Genomic DNA, 24445 nt, shown 5'->3' on the forward strand with positions numbered 1-24445 from the left:
ACCGATGCGCCTTAACTTCCAACAACTAATACGACATTCTTAACTACAATAAGTAAGGTAGGTAACTCCTCCACTGAGGTGCCTTAACTTCCCACTAACCACACAACAAACCATACGCATAATAAAAAGGCATTTAGTTTCTCCACGAGGCGCCTTAGGTTCTAACTAAACTAATAACCAGCCAAACATATTCTATACTTACCGCATTTCATGCTCAATTACAGAATGGGTCGTCCCTGCACAAGTAATTAGTTTGACCCACCCTTCTACAAAACCATATATAATCATCTATCTAAAGATATATCATTAACCAACATATTACCATAATTATATTAATTAAGGCTTTCTTTGCATGTCCCTAAAATCACGTCGTATCTATGTCTTACCTAGTTTCCCTGGCTACCACAATCGCTACCCAACGCCGAATATGTACATCCACATGCCTCCCCTCACATAATGAACCACTCCGCGTCGTAACTACCCTCGAAATGGATGCCGCACCAAGTAACCCTCACACGAAAGCCATTATATAAATCTTTGCCACTATTCGACATAAAATATCGGCGTCTCTGCGTTCTAATTTTTTTTTGAGCGGAATAATCAAGCCACTATTCGGCTCGCCCGGAAAGGGCCATTCAGATTCACCAAACGCCCGGAAGAGCCAATCACATTACTTACGCCCGAAGGGCCATTCAGATTCACTGAAACGCCAGAAGGGCCAATCATATCACATACGCCCATCACTAAGGCCAAATCACATGAGTTGTGGTAGCTAGGTTCTAGGATTTTCGTTACGTAATTTATTCAGGCGTCATACCTTAGTATCTCATAACCATTCTTGTTCTATCTCATGCTAGTATACTTAATTGTACTGAAGCTCAATGTTTCCCGTTATAATACAATCCACATTATCACGTGCCAATACTATTCATTGCACTATATCCAAACATCTCTATATCAAATCTCAAAGTTTATTATTTCACGTGCCAATCATATATTGCACTACACCATATGGAATATATCAAGCCTTCATAAATACTACAATTCATTTATGTAGCAACTCATAATAGTAATCAATCCTGTAACATATTTGTTCAATATATTTATGTGAACTCAATTCACCATCAAAGGCACGCATTATTTCCATTTGTGCATAAGATAAATAGTATATAAATAATCAAAATATAAGTCCATTCCACCAAAGTCAAAATGGAACGACTTTAAAAAAGAAATAACAACTCAAGTCCAAACATCATGCATAATTATTCGACTCCAAATCACAAGTCAAGTCAAACTGATCAACCGTCAAAAGCCCAATACTAAAGTCCATGAATCTGAGTCCATATGTAGTTTAATTCTCATAAAAACGTATATATCTAAGTCTTATTATAAGAATTCCCCTCTTGTTACGTGCCAATATTTATATGCTTTATACACTACTTACATCAAATCTTAATTAGATAATGACAAACAAGGTTATACAATTTTCGACAACATTTTATTACCACATTTGTCCATATTCTTAAATATGTGAAAATCTAAAAAAGTCAACATTCCACAGTCAACGGTCAATGGTCAACAGTCAAACCCAACAATCACCAGTTCGGCATTCATCCAAACAGGTCATAACGCAAACTCATAGGTAAAACACTTCAACCCATGGTCCTAATCCAACTAACCAAAATAAAGCCCAAAACCGGGGCCGAAACCAAGGCCCAAAAGTCTAAACCCTTAAAGACTCACTTTGACCCATTTTAAGTCAAATGGGTCGACCCAGAATAAAAATAGAAACTGGCCCCAAACCAAAAAGAAATGAACTAGCCCAACACAACTTAAACTAGCTAAGGCCCAAGGCCCAAGCCCCAACAGGCCATCTTCTCCATCAGCTACCACCAGCTCCCTCCACCAGCCACAAAATCGACCACCACAACCTCCACTCGTCCCCCCATTTCAACCCAGCGGTTGGACTCCTGAAAAAAACCCCTAAAACTTTAATACACCAAGAAACTCCAAATTTTAAGTTTCGAAAAACATTCCCCCAACTATAGATCTAGATTCTCGACGCCATTGATGCGTCTTCAAGCTTTAACAGCTCCCATTAACAGCCCTCGCACACATCCCCTACAATCCATTCTCAGACAACCAAAACCACTACAAAATAAATTGTATCGAACCCTTCCTCCACAGCGCTGCCATTAACGCCTGTCGAAGCTTCGATAGCACCCGACCAAACTTCAATACCCGACATCAAACACTTGACCCCGACATCAGCCAACCAGTACAAAACCACAACAACAATAAAAAGAGTTCAAACAACAAAAAAAGTAGAACGATTCCATTATTTTGGGCTCGCGATGCCATTACTGCCTTTTCAAAGCTCGAACAGCACCCTAACCCATATACCACAACAACCCCACATCGATCCCTCAATCAACCAACAACCCAAACAACAACATGATACACATTACACACCAGTTCAAATCATATAGAGGACGATTCATACTTTTGGACTTATGCTGCCAGTTACGTTTTCAGAGTTTCACAGTTCACACTTGCAAAACAATATGCTAACATTTACTACAATTCGGCAGGATGAAAAATACCGACAGTAAACAGAACAATAAAAAGGTATACTAAGCGGAAACAAAACTCTGACAGTAAAGCTTTTTCCGTAGATTCGGTAAAATAGATTTAAAATATAACTACTCACCTGTATTAAAACTCGACGAATCCCTCATCGTCCGAATCGTCACGCTCTAACGCTCTAGCAATCAAGCTTTTTATCTCCGCCTTCATTTTTATTTTATTTTTATCTCCAAACCCTATTCTTTAGAAAAATATGTATATATGCCTGGGTTTGAAACCTAAGCCCAACACAGACTTCGGGCCCAAAAATTAGGCCCACATATCCCAAATTCAATCCAGCGAATTTTAAATAAATAATTAAAATAATTAATTAATAAATAAATACGTATTTTAAATACGGGCGTTACATTGCCGGCCTCCGCTTACCCCTCACCCGTCTTGACGTCGAAGTGTGTAACCATTTTAACATCCCCCTTGCCAAGGCATTGGCAATTTCTGGAGGGTTATGTATACCGCGAACCATTACAACAAATCTGGAATCCCCAAGATAACGGTTCACAACATGACTGCCCACTTTTACATCAAAAAGAGCACAAAGGATGTCAGCGTGGGCTACCATTCTTTCTGTGTCCGCCCTAGGAAGCAACATTTTGTCCTCCATGTCACCTCATCAGACAAGTTGTGGCACTACTATCCGCTGTACATCTCCGGAAACTTCTTATCTGCAGATCTTCCTTCCGAACTAAACCTTACTCATCTGGCTTTCCTTCCCAGCGGTGAGTACCCCTTTTATTTATCCTTCAATGCGTATGTTCCTTGGTTCCTCATCTAATCTTGCACTTCTTTTCTACAGGTTGGCGATCGGATTCAAAGTCGCGACCCTACGACCACATCTCCTCCACAATTTTCTAGAAGCTCCGCGATCTTGGACCCTCTCAGTCTGCGGTTCTTGGAATTGATCCTACCACAGCCACTCCACTACTGTTAGATCCCCAATTGAAGGTTATTGGAGGGTATAGTTCCCCCTTTTTTCGTCCCCCTCCCCCCAAGGAGATAAAGCCCCGGAACTCCCCGCCTCCCCGGAAAAGACACCACCCCAAGAAATCTCCACACCGCCCAGTACCTATCCGCCGTCCCCCACCTTCCTCTAACAACTCCCCTTCTCATTCTGCAACCTGCCCCTCTTACCAATCCCTGATCACTTGGGAAGATCAATATATATCCCCTCATTCTCCCTCTGCAACTTCCCCCCACTCCGATATGGGTGCTAACAAGCACAAGTTCTTTGACAGTGACTCAGATGAGGATGTTGTCACCGAAGTGGCCCCCTCCACGGTCACCCGCTTGTCTCCTGGCCCAGCCTCTAAGCGACTGCAGACTTCTGTGTCTAATGAGACTCCAGCCAATTTGTCTACTTCTCTACCTGCTGCCCCCCTCGCCCAAAACAGCGGCCTGGGAAGGAGGTGGCTCCCTGATCGGGCACAAAGGGAACAGCGACCACATCCCTGCTTTACGCCCGCTTTCAAGGTCCGAAATCGCACCATCAACATCAACGATTCGGCCTTGGACAACCCTGCAGTGGGTTCCTCCCTGTTCTATGGGTCTCACCTCCCCAAAGATATGGCGTATGCTGAAGGGGGCTCCTTTGATAGTCACCGAACTTCGTTCTACACTAGCTGGGAGAAGGTACCCTTTCCCTCGCACTATGTATATCCCCTCTTCTTTCCCAAGTAACCTGACTTTTGTTCTCTCTCTCAGATAAGCTTGGACATCTCCTACATGATCCGCGGCCTCTTTGGCGCAGGGTCCAGAATTGAACAGCTGGATAAAGAAGTCGCACATCTTGAACAGCAGAATAGTGCCGCGAAACTAGATAAGCTCAGAGCCCAGGACGAGCTCAAGACTGCTGAGGCCTCCCACCTTGTTTACATGGATAAGGTTAATGACCTCTTGAGTCATCAGCGCGAAACCCTCTTATCGCAGCACAATGCAGCGTCGCATCTCTCTCCCAGAAGCACAAAGACGATACAGCGGCCCTCCTCAAACAACATGAATCTGACATGGATGAGCTCTAGGATCACTTCGAGAGCCCAAGCTGACAAGAGGGTGGCCAAGAAGGTCAAGGAGGAGTATGACAGGCTTATCAAAGAAGGTCACCTCCTTCTTGAAGAACCTGTCGCTGCCCCTGCGTTTGAGGTCGCAGTGGCGCCCATGGAACCTACTTCGAGGTAACTGAGGTAACTGACTTGGTCGCTGGGGCCATTGGCCGCCGTGGATGGATCGCGATGATGAGGAGGCCACCGATCGCGATGATTCGTGAGAATGTTTAAGTGCCTCTTGTGTTGGGAGTAGTTTTGTTATGCCCTTTCTTGGTTTCAATTGTTGCTGTTTTTGCCACACTGATTATGCTACATTTTATTTTAATTCCCCTCCTAATGTTGAGGAGGACTGAATGTGATGGTGGTGTTATCTATGCTTTATCTGTATATAGTCTCAATTAGCAGTGAAACTCATGTTTATATTTTTGCATCTCCTACTAGGAGCAACTCGATTTGCCTTCCCTCTCTTGACTCGATGATTTGGTTGTCCCCTGCCTATGCTGGGGCACCACTCCTTCTCCTTACTCAGGTCGGACCCCTTGTCCGCGGCAGGTGGAAACCCTTTTGCCTCCACTTGCCTATGACCTCATATCCGCCATGGGGCAACTCATTTTGCCCCGGCTCGTATGGGACTTCATACCCAGCATGGGGCAACTCATTTTGGCCTAGTTGAGCTCGGACCTCTCGTCCGTGAAGGGCTCATTCCCTCCATTTCCTTCACTCTGAAGGACAAGCAAAGTTCATGTAGCATTATCCATCCCAAAAGTGCTATGGTTTTATATATATACAAATAGCTCATGCAGCTGACAGCTTCTCCCATTACATTCATTCATGAAACTTTTTCAACAACCTTACGTTCCATGGTCTCTCCACCATTTTCCCTTCCAAGGTTTGTAACTTGTAGGTGTCTGTCCCTCCCACGTCAACCACAGTATAGGGTCCCTCCCAAGTTGGACCCAATTTCCCCTCGCTCATTTTCTTTGTGCTGGGGGTCACTCGGCGGAGCTCCCAATCTCCTACCTTGAATCTCCTTAGTCTCACCCTCTTGTTGTACTGCCTTTGAAGGTGGTGTTTCGACCAAATATGATCAAAACACTAAATATGATCAAAACAGTATTTTTTTTTTCTATTTACTTACTCTTTTCTTATTTGTAAAAGGTATGTACCGTAGAAAACATATATATGTAAAAGTGTGGGGAGATGTAATATCTCGCTCTGGTTTGGTATATACAGGAAAAGAATGGCGGGGAAAAGAACGAAACCGTGATACTTACAAAAGATAGTGCAACGAAGAACACAAAGTCGGTGAAAGAAAACAAATGGCAAAACAAAATGCAGGAGCAAAGAATCCAACCACCAGCGGCAAGTCTTGTCGTGGTAATACTACTCATGGAGGAAAACCACGAGAATCTGTTAACGATGAAAGTGGACCATTGACTTTTACTATTATTTTAGGGCGGTAAAAGAAATTTATGTCCAACACTAAACCGATGAAATTGGTAGATGAAGCAAAGATGTTCAAGTCTGGACAAGGAAGCGAAGGTATCACCAGAGACCACGCCAATGGAGGGGCTCGAAAAATATCAAAACTGTGACTAGAATACGGAGAACATCGGAGAATATGACAGAGCAATGTCAATGATTTTCGATACTATGAACCAGGTATGATAGTATTTTTTTTTTTTTATCATTTATTGCAAACTTGTGTTTAAGTCTGAAAGATTGATGAAAACAGATATTTTTTCGCCCTTGAGGTTAAAACGGCGGTAGTAATGCAGACCAAAGAAATTCATGAAAAAGTTGCGAAGAAAAGTATCGATCCGAATGAAGTCAATACCGTAAAAGAAATAGAGAAAGTGAAAATACTCAATCGAAAATTGGAAGAGGCAAACAAAGCGTTAAGCGGAACCAACAGAGAGTTAGAAGACGAAAACAAAAACTTAACCGAGCGGACGGAAGAAGCCGAGCAGACATCGTACGAAGACTTTGGGAAAGCCTGTGAGATAATGGAAGAACACAAACACTTAAAAGCAGATGTGATAGAATTAAAGGCACTCGTGGCGACCAAAGATCAGGAACTTAAATATGCGCAAAAAGAGGCAAAAAAAAATAACAAGCGAATGACAGATTTAAACGAGTGGCTCGGCCAAGATCACGTGCAAATGGCACATTGTGAATCGTCCGTAAGACAATTGACAGAGACTTTAATAGAAACGGGAGATGAACTAGAACGTGAGAAGATGAATTACAAAGATTTGTACGAGTTATATATGCGAAAAGTTTGTAAGGAATCATTGGATTTGCCCAAACCAATGATCATGTGATTTTGCGCTATACATTCCAAAGAAAAGAGTAAGTGGAATGTTTCGACCAAATATGATCAAAAAATACTGTTTCGACCAAATATGATCAAAACAGTATTTTTTTCTATTTAGCTTCAAATTTTGGTTAAGTCTGAAAGACTAACGAAAAGATTTGTATTTTCTTCGCAAGTTGAAACGGCGGAATTACGAGCAAATGATATTGACGAAAAATTTCGAACGGAAAGATCACAATGCCGTAGAGAAATAAATAAATAAGCTGAATAAAGTTTTCGCTTACAAAGTTAACGTAAAGCGAATTTTTGCCGCACAGAGAAACGACGGTTGTTCGAGCCTCGGAAAGTTTCGATCAGAAAGTTCGGCTTAATGCCTTAGAAAAAATAATGAAGCTGTCAAAAAATTTCACTTGGTAAATTTCTCGTAGAAAGATCGACAAAATGCCTTAGAAAAAATAATGACGCTGACGAAAATTTTCGCTCGGAATATTTTTCGTAGAAAGATCGGCATAATTCCTTAGAAAAAAGAATGACTGCAGAAAATAGTTAACCGAAAGCATTAAGCGAAGCGAATGCAGATTTCGAAGAATAAAATGGAGATTTAATCGAACAATCGTAAGACAATTGACAGAGACAATTGATTAGGTAATTGTGTGAATGTAATACCATAGAGCTAAAACTTCTTTTGATGAAAAATAAAAATAAAGTATGTTTTGGCAATTGAATATAGTTGCGATGTCTGATAACATACACCGTATAAAACCGACAATGTTGTTGATGTATATAGATGACACGAAATAGAATGAAACGCCCCCAATACTAACTTTAAGCTTGCAAAATTAGATTGAGCGAAAAAATGCTCCGACGCATAACTGACGAAACGAAACGGGGTAACTTCATCAGATGTTGACATAGCACGAGTAACCGACTAAAATGCGTAAAATCGTTCAATTTAGGACCGACGAAATTAAATGTGGTTCGTCGCCGATTTTGTTCGTAACGATAATACGACTAAGCGGCGTAACCAACAAATCAACATAGGCTGCCGAAATTAAACGTGGTAATTTAGCGGATTTTGTTGTAGTGATAGTAACGACTACTATAGTAAAAGCGTTCAACTTAGATTATGAAATTAAACGCGTGGTAATTTCGCCAGATTTTGTTATAGTGATAGTAACGACTAAAACGAAAAGCTTCAACTTCATCTTAGACCGACGAAATTAAACGTGGTAATTTAAAATTATTTGTTGAACGATAGTAACGACTAAAAGCGGCGAAAAGCATTCAACTTAGAGGTATTGAAATTAAACGCGTGGTAATTTCGCGATTTTGTTATAGTGATAGTAACGACTAAGCGGCGTAACGCGTTCATCTTAGGTCCATGAAATTAAACGTGGTAATTTCGCCCGGTTTTTGTTATAGTGATAGTAACTAACGACTAAACGGCGTAAAAGCGTTCAACTTAGGTAAATTTAAACGCGGGTAATTTCGTTTAATTTGTTGGAACGATAGTAACGACTAAGCGGCGTAAAAGCATTCAACTTAGGTGACAAAATTAAACGTGGTAATTTCGCCAATTTTGTTGTAGTGATAGTAATGACTAAAGCGTAACGGTTCATCTTAGGACCGAATAAATTAAACGTGGTAATTTCGTCAAATTTTGTTGTAGTGATAGTAATGACTAAGCGAGCGTAACAGCGTTCATCTTAAACTGACGAAATTAAACGTGGTAATTTCGTCAGATTTTGTTATAGCGATAATAACGACTAAGCAAGCGTAAAAGCGTTTAACTTAGACTGACGAAATTAAACGTGGTAATTTCGTCAGATTTTGTCGGAGTGATAGTAACGTTGCGATGGAAACAAAATTATAACATTGGAACTTAGGTTTTTTGTTCAACTTGTTAATTTTGTCCGCTCATTTAGTAAAATAATTTATTGCGACGAGCCAGAAACGAACACTATCAGGGGCTGTTGAAAATAAACCAACAATATCAAGGTCCCATTTTGCAAATGACCAAGGTTTATGGATTAGATGACGCTTCATCGTCGGGAAGTTGACCCATATCATATATCATGTGTTTGACAAGGCACACACTTTTCGGACAAACGCTTAACATCCTTTGGCATGTATGGCCACCAATACCATCGGGTCATTGCTATGTGAGCGAGACTTCGCCCCCGGGAATGGTGTTCACATAGTCCTGAATGAATTCCTTCGAGGCCTAGTAAATTGTTCGTTCTGCCCGAACAACGAAGGATAGGATTGAGACTTGTGCTGCTGTGATAGAGTTTTTTAGTCATCAGGAATTCCTGAGCATCGTCAGCTGCATGATCGTTATCGGTAGATACCGAGACATTATCAGTGCCAAGCTCGTTGGAATCATCTTACATCATAAGTGGTTAATCCAGTGTTGTCATAACAGTGACGACTTGATTTTCCATGGATAAGTATGCGATAGAATCAGGATGCCTTACATCATAACGCGGATACTGTACAGTAATGATAGATGTAAAATTTTATGCAATTCGTTGAACGAAGTCTAAATAAACATCCATTCTATCATTGCGAGTCGCATATTATCATTCAAATTGGCTAACGACTAGCTTAAAATAATTAATCGTAACTTAGTCGCCCCCAGCTGAAGAGTTGTGCGTATACCACTAATGACAGTTTCGGACTCGGCCATATTATTTGACGCGTCAAATCCCCAATGTAGAGACCTCTCAATTATGTCTTTATTCAGCTTCAAGATGACACAAACAAGACTGGAGGCAGACTTATTATGCAAACTATCGGTGTAAATCTAGCAAGTAGCTGATATATCCGATAAATATTTCAAGTCATCGCCCCCCGAAGGTAATGACAATTAAAGATCGACGTTTTCCTCATCGAGTAATGCTTTCGACATAGGAATATCATCAATAAGAAAATCAGTCATTAGCGAAACCAAAGTTTATCTCTGTTTAATTGTATGAGTGTCAGAGACAATGTTGTAAACGCTAAGGTAACTTTTCCATTCTGCGACTCAATCCGTAGACGTTGCAAAAAAAACTTGCGCAGCGGATATTCGACAAGTATAAACTTCGACTATTCCTTCTTTGAAATAAGCTTAAGGCGCCCGGCGGAAGATGAAACAAGGCCAGTGTAATATTTTCAATACAAGAATGCCTCGAGACATATGACGGACATTATCCACAACAAATGATGAAGAATCGTCAGAGGCAATAACCGTCGTTGAATAATTTGGCCCATCGGTGAAACGGTAGTCGGGTCGTTTGCAATCGGATGTTGAAAAGGAATAGGAGGGAGTAGTTCGATACCGCCAGATTGACCTGGAACCTCACATTCGCGATGATCGTCAGTAAGTGCATCGAGAACTTAGGCTTGTCGAGTATTCATCATAACTTTTGTAGAACGTGATCGTCGGTTTTGCATAAGAACCGCAGACGGCGGCAATTATGTTTTGACCAAATATGATTAAAACACTAAGTGGTGACGAAAGAGATGAATTATGTAGAAAAGTAATGGGAAAAGTGATGGTGATTGAGAGAATGATGAGACTGTACCTTTCGGTTGCCTACGTACCCAAATTATCGATGGGATCAAGTCTCCGAAGCGTGGTTCCGAATGAAAATTAGTTTGGTATTTATATAGGTAGAGTAGAGAATCCTTGTAGCTCAAGTATTCTTGTAGCTTGAGTCATTGTGATAGAATATAACTCTCAACTGATAATTATCTCTTTTGATAAGAAACGAATCTAGACATAAATTAACGTACATTAGTGGCAAGCCATGTGGCTAAGGTTCAGCCTTAGACACATGAGTTAATGGGCCTGTACATTGATCTATGGTATTGCCAATTGGGCTTTAGCCCTGTCGATTAAATGAATAAAATAGAGACCCCTACTAATGAACGTTTGCCACATAGGTGGGGGTCAAAACAGGTGGCGATGATACTCTCCCAGTCTAATGCGCACGGTATCTCTTCTCTCTTCATTAAATTCATGTCCCCGGGCCGAGATTCCCCGATTTGATCCATCCTCGACAGTTCGAGTTCGAATGGTCGCCGCCACCATTTCGACCGTATCCGCGGCTTCTATGCCATATGCCAACGAAAAAGGGAGTCTCCTTGGTGGTAGTGGTCAGCGATGTAGTCCGATAGGCCCACAACACATGGTTTAATTCGGCCGCCCACCCGACCCGCTCTTGTCTTCCGGTTTCCTCTTGAGATTGTTAAGTATGGTTTTGTTGGAAGACTCACCACATCCATTACCCTCGGGGTTGTATGGGGCCGAGAACCCCTGCTAACATGATAGGCTTGCAAAAACTTCTTCACTTTCGATCCCTTGGTTGGGTTCCATTGTCCGCAATAATAGCATAGGGCGTGAACCGACATATAATGTTTTCCCACAAGAATTTGACCACTTGTACCTCCTTCACCTGCTGCAGCGGCACGGCCTCAATCCACTTTGTAAAGTAGTCGGTTACAGCCAATATGAATCTCCTCTTACCTCTGGCCATGGGCAGCGGTCCCACTATATCAAGGGCCCACATCACGAATGGCCATGGACTAGACACATTGTCGCGGTACTCTCTATCAAGGCAAATATTAGTTGAAAATCTCGACATTTCTCACATTTTTTGGCAAACTCCACAGCGTCTCTTTTCATGTGGGGCCAGAAGTATCCTTGCGTTAACAACCGGTGTACCATTGTCCTACCCGCTGAATGGCTCCCACAATCTCCCCCGTGCAGCTCCCCGAGCACCTCTTGCGCTAGCCTTAGTCCCAAACATTTCAATAAAGGTTTGTTGAAATTCCTTCTGTACAATTCCCCTCCTATCAGCGTGTACCTCTAGGATGCCTGTTCCAGTCTTCGTTTCTCTCTTGGGTCCATCACCTCACACCCTGACAAGAACTGCTTGAAGGGCTCCATCCAACCTTCATCCTCCCCCACGGTATTCAATATCTCCAAAGACTCCTCGGTACTCGGTCTATCCAATTTCCTTACTTCGATGGTCCTCTCCTCGGATCCTGGCATGGTTGCGGCCACATAGGCCAAAGCCTCTGCATGGCGATTCTCCCCACTATTCAAATGAACAAATTGGATCTGTGTGAATTTCGCCGCCCAACTGCATATGATTCCCAAATACTTTGCCATTCTGGGGCATCTTGCCGTGAACCCTCCATTTGCTTGGCATACCACTAAATTTGAGTTGGAGTAAACAGTAAGTTCCTTCACGCCTAAGCTCTCAACCATCCTCATGCCCGCAATCCCTGCCTCATATTCCGCCTCATTATTTGACATTGTGAATCCCAAGTTCATTGTCTATTCGAGTCTATTGTTATCTGGCGTAACCAGCACCACGCCTATTCCGCTGCCTGCATCCGTTGCTGAGTCGTCCGCGAATACTCTCCAACCATTCCTCTCATCCCATGGGTTCAGGCGATCCAGTTCCTCTTCTTGCTCAGGCTCCAAAACCATCTCCTCCCCCCATGTAGGATCTTCCGCCGGGAACTCTGCCAAAAACTCTGCCACGGCCTGAGCTTTCTCTGTCATTCTAATCTGATATTGGATCTCATATGAACTCAACATCACGGCCCATTTCAGCATTCTTCCTGACTTCTCTGCCCTCAGAGCTTGTTTAAGGGGCAAATTCGTCACCACGATCACTGCGTGGGCTTCGAAATCTGGCCCGGCCGGTGAGAATATCAAGGCAAGAGCATACTTCTCCACTCGGCTGTATCTAGTCTCCGCATCCAACAAAGTCTTACTTTGGAAATACACTGGTTTTTCCACTTTATCCACAACGCGAATGAGGACCGAGCTGATTGCATAATCCGTGACCCCCAGATACAAATATAGCTTCTCTCCTAATTCGGGCCGCGACAACAGAGGTGCTTCCCCCAGATACCTTTTTAACTCCTGAAATGTTCCTTCACATTCCGTTGTCCATGCGAAATCTATGGAGTTCCTCAGTAGCCTATACAGCGGCCTACATTTGTCGGATGATTTTGAAATGAATCTGTTAAGGGCCGCGACTCTTCCAGCCAACCGCTGCACCTCTTTCACCGTCTACGGCGATGGCATCTCCACCAATGACCTTATCTGTTCAGGGTTTGCCTCTATTCCCTGCTGTGTCACTATATACCCCAGAAATTTTCCTGTGGTGACTCCGAATGTGCACTTCTCTGGGTTGAGTTTCAAATTGTGGGCTCGCAGTATCCTGAATGTTTCCCTCAACCCCTCCAGATGCTCTACCTCTGACACACTTTTCTCCACCATGTCGTCTATGTATATCTCAATGCTCTTTCGAATTTTATTTTCGAACATTTTCTCCCCAAACCGTTGGAAAGTGGCTCCTGCGTTCTTTAACCCAAATGGCATCCTTGTATAACAATAAGTACCCCCTTCCACTACGAAGGATGTCTTTTCCTGATCAGGTCCATACATCGCAACCTGGTTGTATCCCATGGATGCATCCATAAATGAGAACATTCTGAACCCCGCCATCCTGTCCACCAACTCATCTACTCGTGGCATAGGATAACTGTCCTTGGGACTCTCCAAGTTTACGTCCGTGAAGTCGACACACATTCGCACCTTGCCATTTTTCTTTGGGACCGTGACTATATTGGACAACCACACCATAAACTCCACCTCCCTTATGATCTCCGCTCCCTTCAGCCTGGCAACCTCCTCCCGGATTCCTTCTGCGTACTTAGGTCTCACTCCCCTCATCTTCTGTCTCACTGGTTTCACATCTTCCCTCATATGTAGTCGGTGACATGCGAACTCAGGGTCCAACCCGGTGATCTCCTCTATCCCCCATGCGAACACATCTCTATTCTCCAACAAGCACTGCACCAACTTACTTTTCCACTCCTCCGTCAGATTAGACCCAACCGATGTAAACTTCTCTTCTTCGCCCTCTCCCAAATTTATTACTTCCAGTTCATCCAAAGTCTTTGGGCCCACCGCAGCTTCCTCCGCCCCTTCCACTGCCCTGCACTATAATTGCTATGCTTGCCTTTTCCTGGGGTTCGCTGGTTCGCCTCCAGGGCTGCGGACCATCCTTTTAACTGTGTCCTGATGACTATTCTTCGATGCCACCTGATCTCCGCGGACCTCGTACATTCCTATTGGGGTAGGGAATCGAATAACTTGAAAATAGGTCGAAGGCACCGCTTTCATTTCGTGTATCCATCTCCTCCCCAGGATTACATTGTATTGAGAGTTGGAATCGACCACCATAAATCTTGAGAACACCGTCACGGGCCCTATCGTCACCGGTAATAGAAGTTCTCCCATAGGCTCCGTGACGCTCCCATTAAACCCATACAAATTGGACCGCGGTAGCCTTAGTTGCCCCGGATCAATCCTCATCTCCTCCAACGCTCCCCTAAACAGCAAGTCCACTGCGCTGCCACAATCAATCAGTACCCTTTTGACCATGTAATTACCCATCGCCACTGTAATGACCAACACATCTTCGTGTGGGGTATCGACGGCTCGAAGATCTGCCCTAGAGAATGTAATCTTGTCTTCCCCACTCATTGACTCTACTGTATCGCTGTCCTCTGGGCGACTCGTTGACCTGTTGAATACTCACTGTTCTCCTTATCTTATCTCTATGGGCATTGTGACTTAGAACTTCTCTACTGAAAATAACATTTATGGTTCCCAATATTCTCCTTAGAGTTGTCCCCGGCTCCCCATTTGGGGGTTCTGCTATAAATTCCCTCATCATTCCCTTCTCTATCAGCCTCTGGACCAACCATTTCAATACATAACAATCATTGGTTTTATGATTGCGTACCTGGTGATACTCACAGTACGACTTATTTGGCATTTCGGCAGGGACGGTTCGCGGACCCTCGTACCCTTGCACATTTTTTATCAGCGGCAGTATCTCACTCAAAGGCCTTTTTAAGGGTGCGTGCTCCAGCTCACGGTATGGCTTCCTCTCCCTTTATTCTCTTCGCGCTACTTCTCTACTCCTTTTCGGATGCGATAAATGTCTGTGGTACCGCTCGCTACCTTTATCCCCTGCCTCTATCTTTCTGCGGTCCCCGCCTTTCTCTACCGATGACACTGCCTTGGCTACCCTCTTTCTGCATGGTGTCCTCATATCTAATATACTTCTCTACCTGCAGATATAACTCGTGCAAGGTCACAATCTCATTCTTTGCAACGGAATGATGGACCTGTTCCGGGTCGCAAACCTCTTTCGAACGCTATCACTGCCGTCCTTTCATCCAAATTCTCCAACTTTAATGTCTCGGCCTTGAATCAGCATAGATACTCCCTGACAGACTCCGCATACCTTTGTCTAACATTGAACAAGGCCGCGATGTCCACCACCCGCCTCTTCTAATGTATAAAGTGATCTACAAACGCCTGTTCCAACTCTTGGAAATTAGTTATGCTCTTCGAAGGCAACCGATAATACCAGTCTGAAGCTCCCCCCTTCAAGCTGGCCGGGAACATCATACACCGCATCCCATCGTACCTCACCTCTTGCCAAAGAGGCATCTGCTGCCTGAAGTGATGAATGTGATATGCTGGGTCTCCTGTTCCATCGTATCTCTCAAACATTGGCTGATTGAAACGTTTTGGTACCTCCGAAGTTCATATCGCATCCGCAAGCGGGTTGCGATTCTGCCCCGCCACCACCTGACTGGCCGCGCCCATTTGAGTCTTTGTCTGTTGAAGATTTGCCTCCCGGTCGTTGTTTATCATTTCCTGGACTTGCTCCATTGTTAACCCGGTCACTGGGTTCTCCACCAGAGTTAGTCCTGGTCCCTCCTCGTCCTCCGCTTTCTCGCTCTCCGACTCCTCACTTATCTCTTCCCCGATCTCTTTCTCCACCTTTTCTCTTTCTCTTCTCAACTCCTCGTTCTCCTCCCTCAGCCTCTCAATCTCCTCTCGCATCAGCCGTGTTTCTTCTGCTGCCCGTTCCTCCTCTCGCTCTTCCCTTTCCTCTATCGCTGCCTTCGGCATCTGCACTTGAACCATCACCTTCCTTGGTCTACCCGCTGCCTTCTTTGGTGCCATTTCTATACTTTGGTCCCCACAGACGGCGCCAAATATTGCACCCCCAAATACTGTTAAGAGTAAAGTTCACTATTTCTCAAACACTATTACAACTCCTAACACTATTCCTCCCTCTCTCTTTGGGTCGCCTCCCTCTTTTCTTTGGTCTCCTCTCTTGAAACAAAATGAATCCCCCTCCTTTCTCTCTCCACTTTTTTCCTTTATATCTTTCCCTCTCTCAATCCTAGCCTTCCACCTGTCCATCCATCTCGCGGTCTTCTTCTTTCCACATGTAGGGTTTCCATACCGCGACAGATGTCCCATCTCGATCCCGTGAACCCCGGCTATGTATCTTATGCTGACCTGGGTGCCGCCATCTGCTGATTTCCAGGGTCCCCTTATCCTACCACCACAGACATCCATATCTAGTAGTTTCTATTCCCATGTTTTAGGTGCGTATAAATATGTAACTCTGGGTAGAGAACAAAAACTCTCAGACTCTATATTCCAACCCTAATCAATCTCTAGTCTTCTCAGTACTCTTATTGGTTTCTCTAATATATCAATGGCACAACTCTCCTAGCATAACCACTAACACAGAATTTAATATGGTATTAGAGCGAGGTTCAGTGGTATGCTAGGAGAGGAATCCTTCACCAAGAAAATCTCAGTTTGTTTTAATTTTTAGTATAGTATTCAAGTTAAGTTTCAAGCTTTCTCACAAGAAGAAAGTCATCTCAATCAAAGTTTCAATTTTTCTCTGTTTGCGGGTTTAATGTTCACTGGCGGCACTGTTCACCGGCAGCACTATTCACCGCACTGTTCACCGACAGCACTGTTCATCGTTAGTCGTTACTATTCACCGATACTGTTCATCCTCATGTTAAAGTAAGTTTTCAAGATTCCGCTAGTGTTTAAAGTTTGTTTGAAGAATGTTAGGAGAGAGATTCAAAGTTTCTCAGTATTGGTTTCTTAGTATTGTTTCGCTTCCGCAATTTACGTCTTCCGCAATCTCTCTGTCTTAGTATTAATAAGAGGGGCACAACCTCTCTGTATCCCAGAGTCTTTGAAATTAATATTAGACGAGGCACACACGTGCTCAGTCCGCACGCCAAAAGTTGTTTTCAGTATTGTTCGTTTTGTGTTCAAAGAAGGGCGGACGCTGTCTTGCTGACTTCGACTTCGGTAAAGTTAGGCCCAATATCAATATGTCTTGACGAAATATGCACGCACGCCTAGCTTCCACTCATCAGTTTTTGAGATTTTTGAAGTATCAAGCCTTTGGAAGGTAGTTTGCACTCTCATCTAGGATTGGAGGGGTAGTATTGTTTGTATGTTGTTATGGATGTTTGGGTTTCTAACTTCCGCGCAATTGGTATTGATGTCGTCTTCTGTCTCAGTTTCTAGAACAAGATCAAGTTGTTTGTTTGAAGTATTATAGGGGCACATGACCTTTATCTCACGAGGAATTATTCTTTCCATTTTCCATTGTTCCAGAAGTTCGCAGTCATAATAAGGCGCGACCTACCCTCCACCCTCTATCGTGAGTATTGTTTGATGCATGTTCTGTTAGATTTTTTTTGTATTAGAGTATGAAGTATTGTTTTTTGAAGTGGGCATTGGTTGGTTGTATAAGTTGGTATTTGGTTTTCTCTGTTTCAAGTTCAAGTTGGAATAGACAAGTCTTGTATATTCTACCTTGAGAGGGGGAATATGGAGATATGAAGACATTCAGTAGTATATTAGGGAAGGAGAATATGGAGACGTATGAGAAAGAGTACTCCTATCTCCATATTCCAGCATGCTGATAAAACATAAAATTGATAGTTTACCTACGAAATGAACGATAAAACTCAAAACGTAAGTAAATTAAAACTATCTTATGTGCCTATATTTTATCAAAGATTCTACTCTCAATCCTATGAGATATAGTGGAGTAGATGATTCGTTCCACTCCTAGTCCTTCCGCATGCTGTGTTCTCTACGTATAAGTAATCTTAACTAAAAAGTCTAATAAGAGATTTACGAAATGGCAACTAGACTACGATGCAACTACCCACAAGATGCAACTAGTCGACTATTAGAACAACTATGGGAATGCTACGTTGATTCTATGATAAGGAGTTAGAGGGGATTGATTCCACCTTAACTCGACTTAATCCTACTAACGACGAATCGTCGTAATCCAAATTGAATCGCCTTGTGCGAGAACAACAATATGGTTACTCCTAATCCCTAATTACACATGGCATTTCTACCAATTCATAACTAGCATGTGAACGATTACACCCATTCTCATGGTGAACTAATCATTTCTAGAGTGGAAAGGAAATTACGACGACTCTATGATAATCGGAATCAAGCTTTCATCAAGGCTTCTCAACCCCCTCAAATGGAGGTTTAGCCAAGAATCATTACGCTATCATTCCCAATGGAATTCAAACAAGACATGATATCAAGATTTGAACTTTGCTTATTTAAACTCAATGGAAACTAATCATGCAATAATTTAATTAAACTAATAATGACATCAATGAATTGCAATAGATGTTTAATGGAAAATGAAGCTAGATTATCAAAAACAACTAACTTTATTAATCTAATGAAAAGTAGCAATGATTCAATAATCTATATTAAAACAAGGTATGAAAACTAATTAATTAATGGGATAAAACTCAAAACTAGATCTAGATCTATCTTTTTCTAACCCTAAACTCCATTAACATTAGCTTCCTAACCTAACTTATTTTCTAACCTAACTATCTACCATTAACAAAGAGTCAAGCTATTGTTTTTATACTTTCAGATCCAAAAATTGTGCATGGGCTTGGAGCCATGTTTTGGGCCAGAGAATCAGGCCCAAAACCCAATTCTTTCAGTCCAAAAAGGCCTCTTCAGCTACAATTGGCTTGAACAGACTTTTAGTCCACTTCTACTCCTCTGATTAGGTCAAGGCTTGGACCATTGGAAAGCTCTTTCCGAGCCGGTCGTTTTGACATAAGGTAGGCCTAATTCCGAGGTCTGAGTCCAAAGATACGGCCTTCGAAAGTTATGCTGACTTTGTGTGTTGTTTCTGCCCGCGTCGACTTTTCAGCTTTTGACCGGGATTTAGAAAGACTTTGTCTTCTTCAATCTTGGCCTTTAATCACAGAACTCCTTAGCAACCGACCTTTGCTCCTTTATCTCGCTAAAGTGGCACATTTCTACACATAATAGACTTTGAAGCCTGAAATACATAAAAACACGTAATCAGTATTAACTCTTAATTATTACTCACATAATTGGTCTAAAAGTATGACTGTTACAGGGTTAAAACTACAGTTTTGGGCTCTTATCACATGCCTTAATGAACTCTTCATGACAAGGCATATACACTATTCAGTTTTCAGTATGACGTCTCCACTATTCAGTCTTCAGTATGACGTCTCCACTATTCAGTCTTCAGTATGACATCTCCACTATTCAGTCTTCAGTTTCAGGTAGCAGTCACGCCAAAACTGTAAGTATGTTTCAGGTAGCAGTCAAGCCTAAACTATCAGTATGTTTCAGGTAGCAGTCACGCCAAAACTGCAAGTATGTTTCAGGTAGCAGTCAAGCCTAAATCGCCAAGATATGTTTTACGTAGCGATCAAGTTATAAGCGCACGGTATTCATGATTCGATATTCGTGAGTACCCATAATAGTATTTTATTGACATTAACAATGATATTGATAGTAGCAGCCAAGAAGCGCACATCAAATCAGTGTTATTGTTTGCAATTTAGATTATGACAACCATAGCAACGAATGAAGTGAGTAGGAGCCAAGTAGCGCACCACTAAACCGGTGTTATGGTTTCAGTTTGTGACTGTGGTACACCTTCAGCATTCAGGTTAGGCCATTGCCTACACCGAAAGTTTCACCTCTAGAACGTCTCAACAGTTGTTCGAGTTTTTCAACTAAAGACAGTTCTATGCGAAAGGGGGAGCAGTATTCTTATCTTTTGTTTTTTGTAATCCAAGCTATAATTTGCATAGTTTGTGTAATTACAGCTTGAGGGGGAGTATTAGAATATGTCAGTAGTAGTATATGTCTTATATGGAAAGTCCCATCTTTCTATAAGTGTGGACATCTATATCTAGTAGTTTCTATTCCCATGTTTTAGGTGAGTATACATATGTAACTCTGGGTAGAAGACAAAGACTCTCAGACTCTATATTCCAACCCTAATCAATCTCTAGTCTTCTCAGTACTCTTATTGGTTTCTCTAATATATCAATGACACAACTCTCCTAGCATAACCACTAACACAGAATTTAACAACATCGATCCATGCATGCAGTGTATTATGATACTCAATAAATTTGAACGCATAAAATCACTCATCACTTGGCGAAAATGGAAACATAAGTAGAATGTATCCATGTGGTCATGTGGAGGCAACTTATCTGAAACAAAACGATTATTGGCAGATAGACATTGTTTAATACAGGCTTTCTCTTAAACGGATGTGTTCGTGGGGCAACAGCTTATATAGTGTCTTGAACATCTTTTTAACTTACTCTTATTAACTTGTTCGTGGGCAGCTAATAATATAAGCTGTGCAAGACCGTATATAAGCTGCTCAGGACTCTATATAACATGTTCATTCGGACAATCCATTTAAGAGAGCATGCAACAAGCTATAGATATGTTAACAAGTTGGAAGCATCCTGTTATGTTTTGGAGAAAACTGATATATTGACAAAGTGTTTCATTTCTATTTATAAAACAGGAGTTTTAGCTAGCTTACCGGTTTTGGAATGAGGAAACTAGAGAATAGGTTCCAGAAGGTCAAGAAAAAGGACATAAGAATGCCAGCAATTTGGGGTCTTGGAGTCAGTGCTACAACCATCATCCCAAACAATGCGAAGTACGTGAAGCACATGTATATAAAGTAGTAGAACAAAAAGAACTTGCTCGCTTTCCACTGGAAACCGATCATGGAGTAAAGGAGAAAAAAGTAAATAAGACTCTGAACCGCTACATATACCATTTCAATAGCCACCTGCACAACGAAAGGCATCAAGAATCTATTATCTCGGATTACATATAGCTATAGGTATTGCAGATAGAAATTCCTATATTTTCACTTTCTTCAATTTAGACAATCTTAGAAAATCTTTTTAAGGTTCACTAAAATAATTTTAACACATGATGCATGGCATACCCAGTGAGAGGAAGTTGCTTTCAGAAGATCTTATCATAACTGTGGTAAGACACCATTAAGGCATTAAATGTTGAACAATGTAGATATGAGGAGGGGTCATTCTCAAACGAAGCAACTATGCAAAGCAGTATTCCTCTCAAACACTGCAACCATTTTTTTTTTTCTGGGTAAGGTTAAATGTATTAAAGTAAAAAGAAAGTACAGAGGGTATTTAGAGTTGCAACATGCTGCATAGTCTAAGGTCAAGCCATTTCAATCATCTATTACTCCAACTAGATTTGAAATAGTTTACATTTACTGAAAACGGTAGAAAGTTTGGAATGGTCCTTCCCATTTGTGAAGCCAATCAGGTTTTCCTTCCCACACTACCCGTTCATTAACAGCAAGAGATGTTTCAGTTTTAGCCAATATATCCGCAGTAAAGTTAGCTTCCCTTAAAATGCAAGTAATCTTTATGTTCGGAACTGCAAGTATGCAATTTTTCCACCTTGTTTGCAATTTCCATGACACATCTCTACTGTTAAAAGCCAATGCAGCAACCTCAAAGTCTGTTTCCACCCATAGGTTTAACCATCCCCTAGATATTGCAATCTCCACCCCTTCAAGAATGGCCATACACTCTGCCCAAAAGTTTGTGCCATTGCCAATGTTCTTCCACACAGTAAGCTTGAAAGCTCCCATATTGTCTCTGTAAGAAATGTCAAGTCCAACCATTCTCGGATTACCCAACAAAGCCCCATCTGTGTTCAACTTCAATATATTTGGTTCAGGAGGAATCCAAATACATTGCTTGATACTTGGTACTCTCCGTGTTTTAGACCCAACATCCCAGAATTTAAGAACACCATCTTCAAACTGGGATCAGTAATTATAGGTGTTTGACAAGTTGCCAGTAATTTTCACCTGTGTGCGAATGTAGTACTTACATTCATGAATGTTAAGCTTCTTTCCCTCAAAATGAATCAGATTCATGTGCTTCCATATACCAACTAGAGTAGCAACCATACAAGCATTCCACACCTGCTTCACTCTTGGGCTCCACTGGTTATTCACTCTCAACGCCACTACACCAAAACACTATATTAGTAACGCCCATATATTTTAGTTCCTAACGTTTTCCCAGTGTAACTAGGTTCCTAACGGTTTTTTGGCGTTTAAATGGTTCATAAGTGTTACATTAATTTTATCTTATTTGAGAATTAATTGGTAAAGTATTTTAAAAGTTTTGCTTCGACTACAAACCGTAAAGGTTAAGATAATATTAGAAAATAAAGAAGTAAATTAGAATTTTCAGTGAGGGGGGACTAAAAACAATTGAAACATCGCGTTCATCTCTCTTCTCCCTCTTAAACTAATTCTCTTCTTTTATAGTTTTCATCGCCTCTCTCTCTCTAGCCACGACCACCCTTCATCAACACTACTGACGCCGCCCTTTGCCTTCTTTTTCTTGGGTTTGCGTTTAGTTCACAACTAAACTTTGGTGTTAGTTGCTTCAATTGTAACCAAAGGTGTGATTTTTATTTTGATATCTTGTGTTTCTTCAATGAAAAATACAATTTTTGTGGTAAAATTTTGTTCTTTTATGTGTAATAGGTGAGTGATGGCATTCCTATTTTTATTTATCGAAATAGCACTTCAAAAATTGTTTTCTTTTTGTCAATATGATTAAAAGGGTCAAGAATCAAGAAGAAGAAGATGTCATGCGTACTTGCTTGCTATTTTGTGAACCAACAACATTGATCACAACCGATTGAACACATATATTCAGGTAATTAGAAATTCTATATTGTTGTTCTTGCATTCCAACCGCTATCTACATACTTATTAATGCAATTAAAAATGTTTGTGATATGGCCAACAAAGATTATATCCAAGAGATTATGTTGAAGCAATTTTATTCCTCTTATACAAATGCAATTGGGTTGGGAATTGTATGAAGGATGAACTAAATACCAAATTAATTATGTAGAAACAAGACCAAAAAATTCTGCAAATCAGGTCTAGCTAGTCTACTATGTAGGACCTGCAATAACGCTCCACATGTATTCATAGTATAATACTGTTAATTCTAAATGACAGCCACTGTTGAATATTCCAAGATTTCTATTTTGCCATGTGGTTCCTTTTTACACTTTTAGCAAACTTATAATCTGATTAGTTACTAGAATTTTGTGCATTAAAAGAGTATATAAGGCTCTATGGCATAATACGTACCACCTTAGGCATTCAACAACTCTGCAACTTTTTTCTACTCCTATTCCGATGTCCTGCTTAAGTAATGCCTCATTTTGCACTTGCCTTTTTTCTTTCATTAATATTTGCATAAGTTTTCTATGACGCTGACAATGCTATGGGTATGGGTACTATTGATAAGGAGAATGGCTATACAAATCTTGATTTTTAAAATATAGGTTAGGGATAAAGATACAAAATACCGTAATTGAGATGTTATTTGTAGTTTTGCTATAACTTATAACATTCACTTTTGCACAATTTTCAATAGTAGAGCTTTATATGAGTATCACAAGGGAAATGAGTAACATTCACAAGGGAATAAATGTGTTAAGAGAGGTTTTTCTGAAGGTGATACCTCAGATGCCCTTGGTCAAGTGTTAAGAGAGAAGGTTTGAAATTTTGATTTTCCATTTGTTTTCAGTTTTTTATTATTTCATATGTTGGGAATATCCATGTAACTTGTATAGAATTTTCAGGTTTCTGCTCTATTGCTCCTATCTCAGCAGGATGAAAGGCATTTATTGGAGAGGAATGTAAATGCAGTCCTTCAAAAAAGGATGGAGGAGTTGCAAAGGAATTTACATCAGGTGATTATTGAAATGATTCTCTTTAATGCATTGGATGTTAGTGATGGTTACTTATCAATTGGCCTCAATATGAAATGCGGAATACAAAAATGAGGTGTAGAAATGTAATTGTTGATGCTTTAAACTCTTAGATGAGAAGGCATTGACAAAATTCTGCAAACTCAGACATTTAGTTTATGTTATTACTTATCAAAACAGAGTGGCAGTTCTTTTCAAGTAAATGGTCACCGTCTAAAAACATTTCATGAACTTCGTCGTCGCTTTGGAAGAAACCCTTCTCGCGAAAGATCATCATACATGTCGAAAACCCAAATATCTGTTACTATTATTAATAAGCGGTTTCGGTTCACCGTGATAGTTCAAGTCATTGTGCCAATAGTGTGACCATACATGTTG

At 41.3% G+C, this 24445-nt stretch overlaps 3 protein-coding genes across 3 annotated transcripts; all 3 read right to left on the reverse strand.

Moving 5' to 3' along the window:
• Positions 1-11857: 11857 nt before the first annotated feature.
• Positions 11858-12328, reverse strand: LOC147489084 (uncharacterized). The gene has a single exon (XM_086574562.1). The coding sequence runs from the start codon at positions 12326-12328 to the stop codon at positions 11858-11860; it is 471 nt and encodes a 156-aa protein (XP_086430688.1).
• Positions 12329-14023: 1695 nt separating this feature from the next.
• On the reverse strand, positions 14024-14560 carry LOC147489085 (uncharacterized). The gene has a single exon (XM_086574563.1). It carries the CDS (start codon positions 14558-14560, stop codon positions 14024-14026), a length of 537 nt encoding a protein of 178 aa, XP_086430689.1.
• Positions 14561-21521: 6961 nt separating this feature from the next.
• Positions 21522-22232, reverse strand: LOC147489086 (uncharacterized). Its single transcript, XM_086574564.1, has 2 exons — positions 22131-22232; positions 21522-22082 (listed from the first exon to the last, which is right to left on the reverse strand). Exons 1-2 carry the CDS (start codon positions 22230-22232, stop codon positions 21522-21524), a joined length of 663 nt encoding a protein of 220 aa, XP_086430690.1.
• Positions 22233-24445: the final 2213 nt, after the last annotated feature.

Source organism: Coptis chinensis, chromosome 7 (assembly GCF_015680905.1).
Source record: "Coptis chinensis isolate HL-2020 chromosome 7, ASM1568090v1, whole genome shotgun sequence".
Lineage (NCBI taxonomy): Eukaryota > Viridiplantae > Streptophyta > Magnoliopsida > Ranunculales > Ranunculaceae > Coptis > Coptis chinensis.

Coding starts and splice junctions, on each gene's coding strand:
- LOC147489084 (XM_086574562.1), bottom strand. CDS start 12,328: ATGAACTTGGGATTCACAATGTCAAATAATGAGGCGGAATATGAGGCA.
- LOC147489085 (XM_086574563.1), bottom strand. CDS start 14,560: ATGAGTGGGGAAGACAAGATTACATTCTCTAGGGCAGATCTTCGAGCC.
- LOC147489086 (XM_086574564.1), bottom strand. CDS start 22,232: ATGGTTGCTACTCTAGTTGGTATATGGAAGCACATGAATCTGATTCAT. Junction 22,083..22,130: donor AGTACTACATTCGCACACAG/GTGAAAATTACT, acceptor TACTGATCCCAG/TTTGAAGATGGTGTTCTTAA.